The 14,867-nt window shown below is 35.0% G+C and overlaps 1 protein-coding gene across 2 annotated transcripts in view; it reads right to left on the reverse strand.

Moving 5' to 3' along the window:
* GALNT13 (polypeptide N-acetylgalactosaminyltransferase 13) overlaps nt 1-14,867 on the reverse strand; it is a 540,912-nt gene that overhangs the window by 148,297 nt on the left and 377,748 nt on the right. For both annotated transcript variants that reach the window (XM_059167305.1, XM_059167304.1), the window contains one exon: nt 9,847-10,027. In XM_059167305.1, the coding sequence (XP_059023288.1) occupies nt 9,847-10,027 (181 nt within the window). The remainder of the gene's footprint in view (nt 1-9,846; nt 10,028-14,867) is intronic.

The following is a 14,867-nucleotide window of genomic DNA, read 5'->3' on the forward strand; positions in this document are numbered from 1 at the left end:
CTTATAAGTAGAATGACTAAATAATTATTGTTCAACTCAGGACACTGTTGTGAGTGAAAGGGGGGGCTATTAATAATTATGCCCACATAACAGGCATGCATCATGACTGTCCCAAACAAACAACTATATATAAAAATTTATTAGAAGTTTTTCATTTTGAGTTGAAATCCAGTTTGTTTTTTTTTCAATTTTAAACCAGGTGCTAATTAATACCATGTTTTAATTCATTGATATGTAAGTTTCCCTGACAGAATTTTACAGTTAGAAAGATCTGATAAGAAATCAAATCCAACCTCTTATTCAAGTCTCATTAAAGCATCTCAAAAAGACAGACATCTAGTCTCTATTTGAATATTTCCCAAGACAAGAAGCTCATTGCATTACAAATCAATTCATTATATTTCTGGAAAGCTTCCTGACTAAGAACTTAAAATTGCCTGCTTTATTTCTTATCTTTTGAATCTGTACAAGTGTCTAAGCCTTCCACATCATATCCCATTTTAGTAAAAACATTGCACCCTCTCTTACCTTATTTCCCAATCAAAGCCCCCCTTCCTTCCACTATTGTTTATATATCATAGATTGAAGGCTGGTTACATATATTTATGTCTAATTTGGTGTTCATTTTGAACAATTAATAACTTATTCAGACACTCGAGATCTATATTCTTTAATTCCAATGAGAATTTTTTATTAGAAATTCAATTAAATTATGCTGAAATAACAGAATTTCCTAAATTATTAAGTTGTACAAAATCCCTAATTAGTCAAAGTTCTCAAATTTTGTTAACTGAAATGTTGCACCAAAAATACACAGAATTTATAATACAAAACAGTTTAAAAATTAATGGAGCTCCTTTAGTAATGACAATTCTGACAGTAACTTTCAGTTATAAGAACACTATCACTATAACTTTATTTATCTTATTTTCAACCATATAAATCACAAAGATTTAACTGTTTGATATATTTTATTGATATTTCCATATATTTAGAATATGCCTTAAGTCAAACTGCTAATATATACTATTTAAAATTTTCTTGTTAAATAAATAAATGAATAAATAAATAAATAATAAACTCACTTGCTAAGCCAAACTAACCAATTAAATACTAATCTGAGTTTTTCATTATTTTGTCACTTTATATATAAAATATAACAATCTCTTAATTTGGGCTCATGTTTCCTGCAATTAAAACATGAATTAGTGCTTACTTCATTGACTATGTGTTAATGAATCAATCTGTATGTGTGCATATGGTCTAAAGTAGAGCATTCACATCAGGTGGCTTATAGACAGTTATCAATATGGCGGCCACCTGCTCTTCAGGCATTGACAATCGCACATTAACAGTAACCACTTCATATTAATGCTGCTTCTGGTAAAAGCACGTAAAAAGCTTATTTGTCAAACAGGCATCTTACCTTTTTAAAAACTGTTTCCACTTTCCTTTGCAAAGCCCTAACCTGTCTCCCCAGTACACCTTTCCATCCTGGCCTGTAACTATTGCCCCACATTCTTTTCTACCAAAGACTTGCTGCAAAGCTCTCACTAACTTACTACCCCATTGGATAAAGGTAACTATTAATAATAGAGTTTTTATTTTCTAGATAATTTGTGTTAACATGCTACTCCCAAAAGACTGTAAATTATTAGGATACTGAGGTAATCTGCCATTGGCATTTAATATCTGGTAGGCAAATATATGGCTAGTCTTTTTATTTGTACTGTTTTATTTTTGCAAAGGATTATTTTAAGGAGCCTCAATTTAGCACATTGAGGAGTTTAATCCACCTTCTATCATTATTGGATTTGAAAAAGACTATGTTTCCTAATTCTCTAAAGATTATCTTTGACTCTGTTTACTTTCCACAGAGTATATGCAAGTAAATAACTCCGAAATTGAACTCATATTTTATTTAAAATAGCTACAAGATGATGATAACATAGAAATCCAGGCAAAGATAATCCACCAGAATACCTAATGTGAGGAACTGAGCCTGAGAGTATTTGAAATAAGAAATCTGCAATTTATAACCATCTGACCATCAATAACTTTATGTAAATGACTGCTGCTGAGTGTCAGAGTAAGCCATTCAATTGAGTTAAGAATCAGAATTGAAATTTAATGTAACCGATTATATAAGTGTTAAGCTGTTCAATTTTAGTTATGCTAAAATTAAATAATGAAATTGGGGCACTCTGAAAATGACAAGATGAAAGTAGGTATGAGAAAGCCTCTGTATGCACCTGGATCCTATCTGATCCATATTAAAGGCTCTTACCCCAAATAAAAACTCTTAGCCAATTCCTAACAGTAAAAATCCATGCATCTAATCTTGATCATTTATACCAATTTGAAAAACACTGCAATTTTCTACTTTGTCTAGCTGAATATGCCTTAAGGAAGTGAAAATTAATTATCACATTCAATCTAAGTGGGGTAGGACTGACTTACTGGAAACTAGAATAGTGCAGAAGGTGTGCGCGTGTATGTGTGCGCGCGTGCGCGCACGCGTACACACACACACACAATGATTACACTAGAGCTACACATGTTTCATTAGAAGAAGCAGAAACTAAATGTATGAATAATTTTGGTATCTAAATCCTAGAAGGTAGTGATAATTCTGTGAATAAATCTATATTAGAAATTAAGTGATATTTATTCACTCTAGAACCTACCTATATTTGGTAATGATAAAATCATTTGAGGGGCTAATTATCTGAATTTCTGAGTTGTAAATCGAAGATTGAGGATACAATGATCCACACTTACTGTTCCAATTCAATATTTTTGTAACACTCAATAAATATAATTTATAGCATCTGTTTATAAACTTTATGGACCATGAATACAATTCAAGATACTTGGAAAGAATTACTGTAATGGGAACTGATATACTCATTTAATAGAATTCTCTAAAATTATAACTGCTGTAGCTGATCAACTAGCTATAGCTGATGTAACTGTTGAAGCTAATATTTATGTTCCATGGATAAAGATACTAATACTTTCATAAGGAGAGTCATCTGATTGTGGCATTCTGCTTATATTACGACCCAGAGAGATCACTGAATTCCTAAAAAAAAAAAAAAAAAAATTCCCATGCATTTAACTAACTAGAACTTAAATTAAATCACAAACACTTCTGGAGTACCTAAAATTTGCCAAGCCCTAGGGGGTGGGGGGATTGGAGGGCAATGTTTTTACAAAAAATAATCTCTAAAGCCATAAAGGCTTAAACGGGCCAGATTTTACTTCAACAATTAAATTCCTTTTTAAAGAATCTTTTTGTGTATCAATTTTTACAATATGGGTAGTAGTCTGGGAGGAAACACTTGCAGTGGATATAGCAGAGTACCCAAAATACATAAAGATCTACTGATATGTAAAAGGACAAAAGCTATCCAATAGTAAAGTGAAAAAATGATTTGACTAAAAAGAAGAAATCCAAGTAATAAGAAAAAGATGTTCATTCCTAGTAGTAATATGAAAAACAACTAGATACATAGGTATATCTATATGCAAATATAAATAAATATACACATATATGTGCAAACGCATATATACATGTGAAAAAAACAAGTGCTGAAAATCTAGAGTGGTGATAGCACATTCTAAGCGCTCAAGAGTTCGAAGGAGCCCTGCACAGGGCTCCCTGCTCAGCAGGAAGCCTGCTTCTCCCTCTCCCACTGTTCCCTCTCTCTTGCTTTCTCTCTCTCTGTCAAATAAATAAATAAAATATTTAAAATAAATAAATAAAACGTTGTTAGATAAGTGAGAGATCAAGTGAAATTGAGTTTTAGGAATGTCCTCCAGCAATATGGTGAAAGTGGGTGAAAAGTGCCCAAGCTTTGAAGCCAGAGGCCCATCAGCGGTTTCTCTGCATGTGGGATGACTGGAGAATGAGGACACCTCAAGACATTTGAGAAAACTTAGCAGGTAGATTAGAAAAAACTTAGAGATTCATTTGATTTTGATGCTTGTCAGTGAGAAGAAGAAATCAAAGGAAATGTTGGCAGCTCACATCAGTAACCCTTTAAAGTCTTGACAATGTGCTCCTCATGTACCAAGCACCTCATAACATTTTTCATTTAAACAAATTAAATGTGATGATGTAGACAGTTCACTTTTTAACGGCAAAGGCAACATCTTTTCTGTGTTTGTATCCCCCCTACCTGGCATAGTACAGATCAGGAACTTAATGAATACTTACCCAATGAAGACAGAAGGAAGTATCATTATTATTAAAAATACAAATAAACACCCATAAAATACCAATAAAAATACCAATGATAAAAACTGACCTAATGTCTTAAAGAATTCAAAAGCCTTTAACCATAGCAAGGAAAAAGTTGTCTGTCCATTATACCAACAATATCGAGGACAGCTGTCATCCCTTACTTCCACATTTAGCATTTCATGGTGTCAACCAGATATATGAATTACATGTTATCACAATACAACCTATTAAAACGATTTAGAATTTCTTCATCATATCATATTCACTTGGTGATACTATGGTTGACATTGCTGAAAAGCTGTTAAATAATACAAATACAAAATTCATAGACGCAAATGTACTTTATGTTCAGAATTGCTGCACACTTTTCAGATGAGTTCATGTTAACCAAACAAAAACTGATATCCCTGGATTATTAAAAAAAAGAATCTGCATGCTGCACATTTTGCAGGGAACATCAAAACCTGTCTTTATGAAATCTGCCTGGAACCACATTTTTATGACTTATAAAAGAAATTAGGCCCTACACTCAAAGGATTGGTTATTAAATATTTTATCTTTAAAAAAATCAGCAGGCTGAAAAACATCTGTATTTCATAGATAAAAATTTCAAGAGATAGAAATGAACATAGGTCTTAAACTTTAATAATGACCCAAAGATGCTGCTTAACAAAGGCTGCCTTCGATGGACTGATCTTTGTAAAGTATTTTTAAAAGGTTAGCAAATAGAGTTAACCTTCAAAATAAGTTCAAGGGTGTGTTTCTAAATGTGTGGTTTCTGTTTATCTGGAATACAGATCAAAATGCTACAGTATTTCCAAAGGAAAATGAGCTGTTTTCCCGGTTACATACAAATACATTTAATGTATGTTTTGGGGACCTTTAAATTCTATTTTCTATTTGTTTTTTTCTGCTCAAAACAAGAGCACAAGCTGTCCATTAAGAAAAGGAAGAACAGGGCGCCTGGGTGGCTCAGTGGGTTAAGTCACTGCCTTCGGCTCAGGTCATGATCTCAGGGTGCTGGGATCGAGTCCCGCGTCGGGCTCTCTGCTCAGCGGGGAGCCTGCTTCCCTTCCTCTCTCTCTGCCTGCTTCTCTGCCTACTTGTGATCTCTGTCTGTCAAATAAATTAAAAAAAAAAAAAAAGAAAAGAAAAGGAAGAACAAATGGAGGTTTCGGAAGGACAGCGGCTTCTAATCACTGTGTCAACTGATACAAGGTTAGAAATCTACCTTCCGGGCGCCTGGGTGGCTCAGTGGGTTAAGCCGCTGCCTTCGGCTCAGGTCATGATCTCAGAGTCCTGGGATCGAGTCCCGCATCGGGCTCTCTGCTCAGCAGAGAGCCTGCTTCCCTCTCTCTCTCTCTGGCTGCCTCTCCATCTACTTGTGATTTCTCTCTGTCAAATTAATAAATAAATAAAATCTTTAAAAAAAAAAAAAAAAAAAAAAAGAAATCTACCTTCCCCTGAAAGAAAATCAGTATTTATAGAACCAGAATTTCGAATATACAGTTAGTGTTATGACTACACTCTATTTTGAAGTTCTTAAGCTTTTTCCCTGCGACCCAACAGGAAAAATCATTGCCATTTATAATGGGGTGCTCGGTGAAGAGTGGTTTCTGCTTACATCACTTCATTTCAAAGGATTTGCTAGAACAATCAGATTGCCTAAAGCTGAAACAGCCCAATTACTAGTAAAAACTGCCTCAGACTTTAAGAGCCCACAGGGCTTTAAAAATCAATGATGCTATAGTATTTGCATCCTAAAAAAGGCAGCCAAAAACCAAACTAAACAAATGTTGGAAATGTATTCTTCAACACTATTTCAAAGTATTTCTACTCTTCATTCATATACCCATTGAGAGACATAATTAGACCCTGCCAGCTCAATCAATAGTTGTCTAAAGCTAATGGGCATAGCTCAGACAATTAGGACACACAGTAAATATTTTGAAAAAGTAAAGTCAGATAAAGGTAATTTCACATACGTAGTTATTTATACAACCCATTGTCACTTTAAATTAATGGGGGTCATGAGAAAAATAAAAATCAACATGTGTAAAAAGTTATCTTGAGCTTTTGGGCTCTTGTATTATGCTGCTTTAGTACAAAATGTTGTTGTCTACCTAAATCACATCAGTTTGATTTTATATTAGTCCTGGGAGGTAAGACTGTATCACGGTGGGGGCCTCTAATTACGGTGTAATTATCATACCCTAAGAACACGGGTAAGCCAGGGGAACATTTGTTTCGGGGGCAAACACACACGAATGACATCATGGCTACATGAAGAGCCCTTTTCACATCTCTTTATCAGTGAATCCTCAATCAGGGGTTAGATCAGAGAAGTGGGGAAAGGCTCCCAATCTGCTGCAATTCTTGTGAGATCCCCTGGTACAGACCAGACATCCATGGAGAATTCAGCAGAAAAGATGAAACATAAGCGGCTTCCTTTTCAAAGGCATTCATTCATTTAGTCACTCACTGATTCTTCTAATTATTTAACACATATTTATTTTTCAAGGACTGCAAAGTGACAGGAAAGTTGCTAAGCACTGTAACTGCAAGTCTCTGGACACAGAGACATGTAATAAACATAAAACAATGTGTTATGTGGTAATAATGGATTGGCCATGGTAACACAACAGCAGGGAATACCTTATTGAGAGAGAAAGAATACCTGCTTTTTCCAGGACAGAGATGAAGCAGAGATCAAACAATGAAATAGGTAAGTAGTATTGTATAGGCCATATTGAGAAGAAGCAAAGTTGTCAGAATTACTCATGAAGGCTCAGTACTTAAAGACTGCATTTTGAACAGCTGCATACAAGAATAAGATTCCGTGATAGAAGCCCCGGTGTAAAAAATGGGTTTCCTCACAGAAGATGCCCAACATCTTGGGCGAATTAACAGATACATGGAGGTCCTTCTAGAAAGAATCACAGCAATTTCCTTAGCTAGATTATCAAGGAAGGTCTGGAGAATTAAACAGAACACAACAGAAGCTCTTTAGAATTTTTTATAAATACATGTGTGTGTTTGTGTGTGTCTATGTATATTATAGCAAAGGATGTAAGTCTAAGTGTAGATGTCCATGCATGGACCCCCTACCCATCCCTGGACACCAACTACTCTCTTTACAAACTTTCCTGTTACTCAAGGCAGTGAAAAATAGAATCCCAACAATTCTAGATGATAGCAAAGAAATTCATGATTTTGATTATAAGAGTATCAGAAACCATCAATAATGACTTAAATAGTTATTCACTCAAAAAAGGCTCAACACCATACAAGTGACAGATTCCTGATTTTCCAATACAACCCATTTTATCTATTTTTGGATGATCTGAAAGCTGCCCGGGGCTAGAATTATTCTTGAAGTCCAGCTCTGGTTTCCAGCTTACTTCCTTTCCATTTCCACTGAGAAGCAATTAATTGTTTTGTGTTTTTGGTGTTTTCAGTTTGCCCATACTACAGCAGGCAGGTCCCATGTCCAGCAATGCTGATAGTTTCTGAGACACTATAATGTTCCTTAGGAAGTTCTCAGATATTTTCAGCATATTCCCCAAATGTTCTCTTTCTGCATTCCAAAATACCTTTCCAGATCTAAATGAGTCCATCTCATAAGAATAGTAAGCTTCTAAATGATATTTATTGTAACACAAAAACTACACTTTCCAGAATATATAAACAGTCCCTGTTGAGCAACATAAAGTCAATAGTTCCAGACAGCAAGCGTTCCTTCTTACCCTTTAAACTGTAAAGGCTGTCATTTCATTACAGTTTGAGAAATGGTTCTACCATTTATCTGCCTTTTTCATTCAATGGGAAATTATACAAAAGAAGACTAACACATCACTTTTTACAAATAATATTCATCATGAATGGCTAATAATACACATAGTGGCAATTATTCTCAATTACTTATATTCCCTGGTATAAGTTGTATATAATCACACATAACACATTTCTTTCTTCCATTACTTCTTTCTTCATATTTGAGCTTACGTGTTTCTACAAGTAATGATTTGAATTCAGAAAGTATTATCAAAAGAAAATGAAAAGGTTACATAAATGTCACTGCCTTGCTACGAATTTTAAATGTTCTTGCTGAACTCAACTCTTTGAATATCTGGACTGGCTTTCTACTATAAAGAAAAAAAAAACATCTATGCGTGAAATAGTGTTTTTGACAATAGCTTCTTGACAAAGAAGAAGCCTGAAAACGTGTGAAAAAAAAATCCTTTACCTAATGACACGCTTATACATGCATTGCCCTCATTTTTCTTTTCTATAGTAATACTGAATCTTAATAAGAAAGTTCATACTACTTATTGCCTCTTTATCTATAAAAGAAGAGTTTTCATAGCCTCATATATACTTTCAGAAATCAGAGCATGTCAGTCAGAACCCAAACTAGTTTTTCCAAACCATGCAATATATTTTAATATAAAAACGAGGAGGTGAGCATGAATTTTTGTTGTTGTTCTTGGGGTTACATAAGAATGTCACTGGTGCCTACATGGTATAAACATAAACTATCAAAACAAAACTTGAAAAATTATTTCATCAGTACAGTTGAATTCCCATTGTATTAATTTATCTTTTGGTCTCTTTGTCTAAACTTTGAGATTTTAAAGACCCTTGTGTCTTCTCCTTGTTTGTAGCTTCTCACAATGTCATATCTTATTTCCTTAAAAAACAATGTAATGTCTCGGGAGTTTTTTTTTTTAATATGTAATTTTTTGAAAAACTACTAGAAAATTATAAAAATGAGATCATTAATAATCATAGCACTCGGGTATGGAATTTTCTCACCCATTATTTTTTTCTTTTTAACTCTTAAAATTTTAAAAAAATTCTCTATTAAAATTTATTTTCCTTTCAAATTCTTTTAATATTTTAAAAATAAGTAGTATGCTTTATTTTTAAAAATTTAGAAAACTGTAAGGAAAATAATGAAATCACAGTCCTACCACCCAGTGATAGTCTAAATTTTACTTCTATTTCCATATCTACTCTCTGTAACTAAAGTAGGGTAGTATTTTATTATCCTATATTATGCTTTTCCACATATCAATTAATGAGTAATTTACTATGTCATTTAATATTCTTTAAAAATATACACTTTAATATCTCCATAATTTACCAGCCTCTATCTTCAGGAAATCATCAGGCAGTAGAAAATATCTCTGTTTAAACATTAACGAAATTTCTTACCAACACAGCCAGCTTTATTTGTGAAACAAGGATATGAAGGCTTACTTCTCCTTAAAAAAACTGTTTTTCTTAAATTGAGCTAATATATATTAACTAAATTTGGATCTCACTATGTACTGCTTACTCCACTTTTCTAGCATAATTCTTGTGCCAAGAAGGAAACTAAGAAAAGAGTATTTAGGCATTTGACATAAGTGTAGTCTTTCTCAATCTAGATGAAAAATGACTTCATAGTGTAACTTTCTCAAAAATGATTTTCTATAGTATTATGGTGATAAACATGTTCTTATTTAAACTAGTAGAAGAATAGCAATAATGAAACATATATTCAGCATGTTTAAAATTTTATCTTCCCCTGCAGAGGAAGAAATCATGTTTACCTGGGGATATGATATAGAAGAAGTCTTTAAATTCATCCATCCAAACTTCTGCCAGTCTCCTGTTGTTCTTGTTGATGACATGACCAGTGCCACCAGGGAAAGTGTAGGGAGTTGCCTTCCGAAAAACGTGACCAACATGGGAGCAAGTCACAATCTCCAGAGAGCCTCCACATTGCCAAATCTGAGAAAAGGAGCAATCGATCTATCACAATCATTGCAAATAACGAAGAAATATTGTCTGACAAGTCTAACTAAGGCCAAATCTTGGATTTTATATGGTTCAAGAAAACATTGGATGGACACAAAATTTAGAACAGGTATACTCAGCTTGGCAAAAGATTCAACTCAGAATAGCTTTATCTATGTAAATATTGCAGCACTGCATTTGTGGAAGTAAGATGCATTTATTTTTTCATGTGTCTTTAGCAGACTACCAAATTTTCAGTTTCTAGTAGTTAACCTAATCACTATTTAATAGATATTTAGTATCTAAAATCTGCTATGAATGAATGAATTTGTACATGTTAGATGCCATGGTAAATAACTACATTTGATTTGGAGAAAAACCAGTTGTACTCTATTCATCTGCAATTTTAGATGACCATTAATTCTCAGCTTTCCTACACTCACTGTGTCTTACATCTTTGTCATTCTTACTAAAATGTGCTAGGACTCTACATCTGCTCAACATGTACGCATCTTCAAAATCCGTCTTCAAGTCACTTCTTCTAGAAAGCTATGTGGAGAGGTTTAGTATTTTGTGACTTTTGTACTTTAAACATCCATTTTTTTTAAGATTTATTTATTTATGAGAGAGAGATTGAGCACACATGAGTAGGGGCAGAGATAGAGGGAGAGAATCCTCAAGCAGACTCCCCACTATGCAGAGCCCAGCTTGGGACTGGATCCATTAACCCTGGGTCCATGACCTGAGCTGAAACCAAGAATCTGGCCCTCAACCCAGCGATCCTTTCCATCCTATCATGAAGAACCGATTACATTGTCTTGTAAGCACTTGTTTACTTCACTATCTCTCCTTTAAAACTACAAACTCTTCGAAAACATATGTTATATCCTTCCTGGTATCCTGGATTTACTATGGAGTTCAGGCTAGTTAAAAGGCATCCCAAACACATTTATTTCTATAAAATTACATGGTTTAACCACAGGTTATACTAAAAGCATATGTGTATGCTTTTATATATGTATATATGTAGATATACACCCATATAACACACATTCATATATGTTTATTACATACATGTAACACATTGTGTATGTACTACAGGTTGTTTATCACCATAAACAAGAGCCATAGTTATGGCTATATGTAATTGGAAAGATTGGATTTTATATTGTAACTAACATTGTTTTTATTTTAAGGAGAGTTGCTTATTTTGAAAGATAAAGTTTCCTTCAGCAGACCTCTCAAGCAACTTTCATCTTAGAAGAGGGTGGTCTTTGGGCTTGGGTAGCAGCAGGAGACATTCACTTTTATCAGAAGACAGAAGATGGTAAATAACAAGTTATATTAATCAACACTGGCTTGTGCATTACTTGTGTAATCTATTCTTTTTCATTTTCTAATGGTTTAAAGAGCATCATGTGAATAGTAAAGAAATTTCAACCTAACACTAAAATGTAAATATAAAATATAAATGAAACACAAAAGAATGGAATTCACTCTTACCCTCAAAAGACAGGATAGAGCATTCTTAAATGATCAGAGTTTTTAATTGATTGGTAACTCTTTCATCTTTGTAGCATTAAATCTATAAACCTTCTTGGAATTATGCAATCCTTGCATCCTTCCATCCCATTAAAATGGAGGAAGTTGACCCTTATCCTACAAAAGGTAAATCTATACTTGTATGTCAGTCTAGACCATAGCTTAAGAACTTCACTAGTCTGGTTCTTTGATTTTCTCCAGAAATATCAATGATTTTGCTCATTACTAGATTATGTTTTACCTTCACATAATATCTCCTAAAGGCTCCTATCTTTTGAATAGATTTTTAAAATAGAAAACAAGTAAAAAGATTATAAACACAACAAAAAGTTCTTCCCTTGGCCCATATTCTCCAGGTTCAAAGTATCTCATTCTCCTCACTGTAAATTAACATAAAATTTTACAGGCATATGTTGTTTCTCTTTCTCAAAATGAAATGCTCTTTACTTTTGTCGCTCCCCCAAAATTGCCATGGTGAAAAACACAAATTTTTTCCTTAATGAATATCTAGTAGACTCCTTTCTTGAATTATCTTGCTTTTCCTCCCAGGACCTCACTGTTTATGTTTTTCACCCTAAATTTATATTTAAATATTAGTCTCTACCTTCCTACCTTCCTTTATTCATTCACTAGATGGTTTTATTCATCTTACTATTTGGCACGTGATCTGAATACTCACAACCTCAACAGTGACACCTCAGCCCAGACCTCTCCTCTGGGATCCACTCTTGTGGATCCAAACATCTACTGGGCATCTCCTCTTGCCATGTCTCAGATACACCGAAATAAACATGTCTGCAAGTGGAACTGCTGATTCATCCTGGCCCTGTCAGCCAGCCAGGTCTTACTTCCTTTTAGTCCTTTTAATCATTTATAAATGGTGCCTCACTAACTCTGGTGGTCAATCCAAAAAAAAAAAAAAAAAAAGACCCCCAAACCGAAAACCAAAAACCAACCAAAAAAAAGAAACAGAAGCCTCTCCTCCTTGCTACATCCTATAAGTCATTATTGACTTCATTTTATTTTTCATCACTTATATTTAATCTGTTAACAAATCCTGGCTTTGCTAGCTGTAAAATTAATTCTCTGTATATCTATCTCTCTCTGCCTCTCTACCATCATCCTTGTCCTAATCACCAACATCTCCTGCGGGTCAATTGCAATACACTCTAAATTGTCTTGCTACGCTCACTGTTGCTCTCCTGTAATTTGTTTTGTGCTGAGAAAGCACGGTGGTCTTTTAAAAATTTAATCATTTCATTTCACTTCTGTCTTTAAATACTTCCATGGTTTCTTACCAATCTGTGGAATATAAACAAAATCCTTTAGCAGGGCCTCATAGACCCTACATGATTCTCCCCCTCTGTCAGTAAGCACTGGGGATATTGGCCCTCTGCCATTTCCTAGAATAACTCATATACTCTTTCACACACCAAAGCCTCAACAAGTGCTTTCCCTATACCCGGAATACAATTCTGTCTGCCGTGCATCTGACTGCCTCTTTCCCATACTTCTCATCTCTGCCAAAACATCGCTGCATCAGAGAGCTCTTCCCTCATTTCCATATTTAAAGTGTCCCACTCCAATTAATTTTCTGCAGGAGCACCCTGTTTATTTGCTTCTTTAATTATCACAATTTGTAATTTATCTATTTGTTTGGCTGCACACTTTTTCCCCCAACTAGAATGGAGACTCTAAAAGAGCAACGGAGCTCTCTGATCATTGTTCATGCCCCCCTTCCCTCCCCACCCCCCAAGCCCAGGGCTTGTTTACACACGAGATGTCACTGCATGTTGGTTGAATGAAAAAATGAGTAACTCACAATTAGCTACCAAAATTAGTATTAAAGAAAAGCATCCCTGGCAGAATGATGAGATTTAAGCAGACATATTTTGAAGGGGTTTTAAACAGCATTTATGAAGGAAATATTTTTAGTACCAGACTAAGCACAGTAGTCTAGTAGTCTAGTAAATCATAACTGTTATTTCACACGCTTTGGGAATTGACAAAGTTCTTTGGAGGTCACAGCACAACAGATAAACATTAGAAATGGTTGATGGCTTATGACAAACAAGGTTTCTAAATGATACAATGTTAATTTTTAATGTTACTAAAGTAACCATTTAGTCAAATTCACATTATCTCTCTCTTGAAAACACAATTTAGTAAATGCTGAGGTATTTGTACCAGGCCACTCAGCGAAGCACCCCAGATTCAGAAGAAAGAGCACATCATGTGTTTCACTGAAGAGGGAATTTCAGATACTCTTTTCGTTGCGCTGCGTTAGTAGTGGTAGAGCTCCCCGTCCTCGCCTATGGATTAGGCATGATTGAACACCTCCTTTCTTCCTTCACCCAACTCATATACGGCAACTGCATGAGTGAAGCAAAGACTGGCATTTCACTCCCTGTTGGATACTTGCAGAGCAGTACAATCAGCAGACTACCTTGGTGTTATCAGCAGACTACCTTGGTGTTACCATCACAACACAGCAGAATGTAGAGAGTGAGACTGTAGAAAAACGTGATCCTAGTAGGACAGGAAACACTTCTAGTGAATCCCTAAGGTGGGCTAGGGTATACTGGACAGTTTGTTGGTAGCCGAATTGGCCTATCCAGTCATGTAGTACTCCTGGGAAGGAGTAGTCTTTGAAGACAATGGGATAAGACTTTAGTGGTTCCCAAACTCTGTAGATCATGGAATAGAGAAGAGGGAAAATGAACTGTGAGACTAGCAATATGGCTAAGATTTAAACCCTCTGCAGAAGGCCCTTGGATAACAGAGGCAATAGAAGGTAAAGCTGAGAACACTTCTGAGAAAACAATGAAACTGTAGAAGACTCACGGATGGAGGCCACTAGTAGAAAGTGGAACCAAACTGAGCCAACAGCGGGTGGCCATCATAAAACATGAAATCAGATGAAACCTGATGTTTCTGTAGCCCTCCTATTTGACATACACTGGGGGAGTGGGAGCCCGGAAAACCCTGCCTTCCCTCTTCTCAGTGCTTCTGTCAGCATGGGCCTGGGGAGAGAAGAGAATTTGAGGCATGCACTGCTTATGTAACCAAAGCTTTAAACTGGAACATTACGAGTATTTTTAAGAACCAAAAGTGACTAGAAAGCTATTGAGTATATCCTAAATGACATCAGGACTGGAAAGGACTATTCCTCAGAGCATTATACAAGGACTGCAGAAAAAAAAAAAAATCAGTTTAAGTTTGTGCTTCTCTAAATTTAGACTGTACGATAAACCCTGTTGCATACAAACCAGTGACTGAAAACTGTCTTCTG

The sequence above is a fragment of the Mustela lutreola genome, chromosome 3 (assembly GCF_030435805.1).
Source record: "Mustela lutreola isolate mMusLut2 chromosome 3, mMusLut2.pri, whole genome shotgun sequence".
Classification (NCBI taxonomy): domain Eukaryota; kingdom Metazoa; phylum Chordata; class Mammalia; order Carnivora; family Mustelidae; genus Mustela; species Mustela lutreola.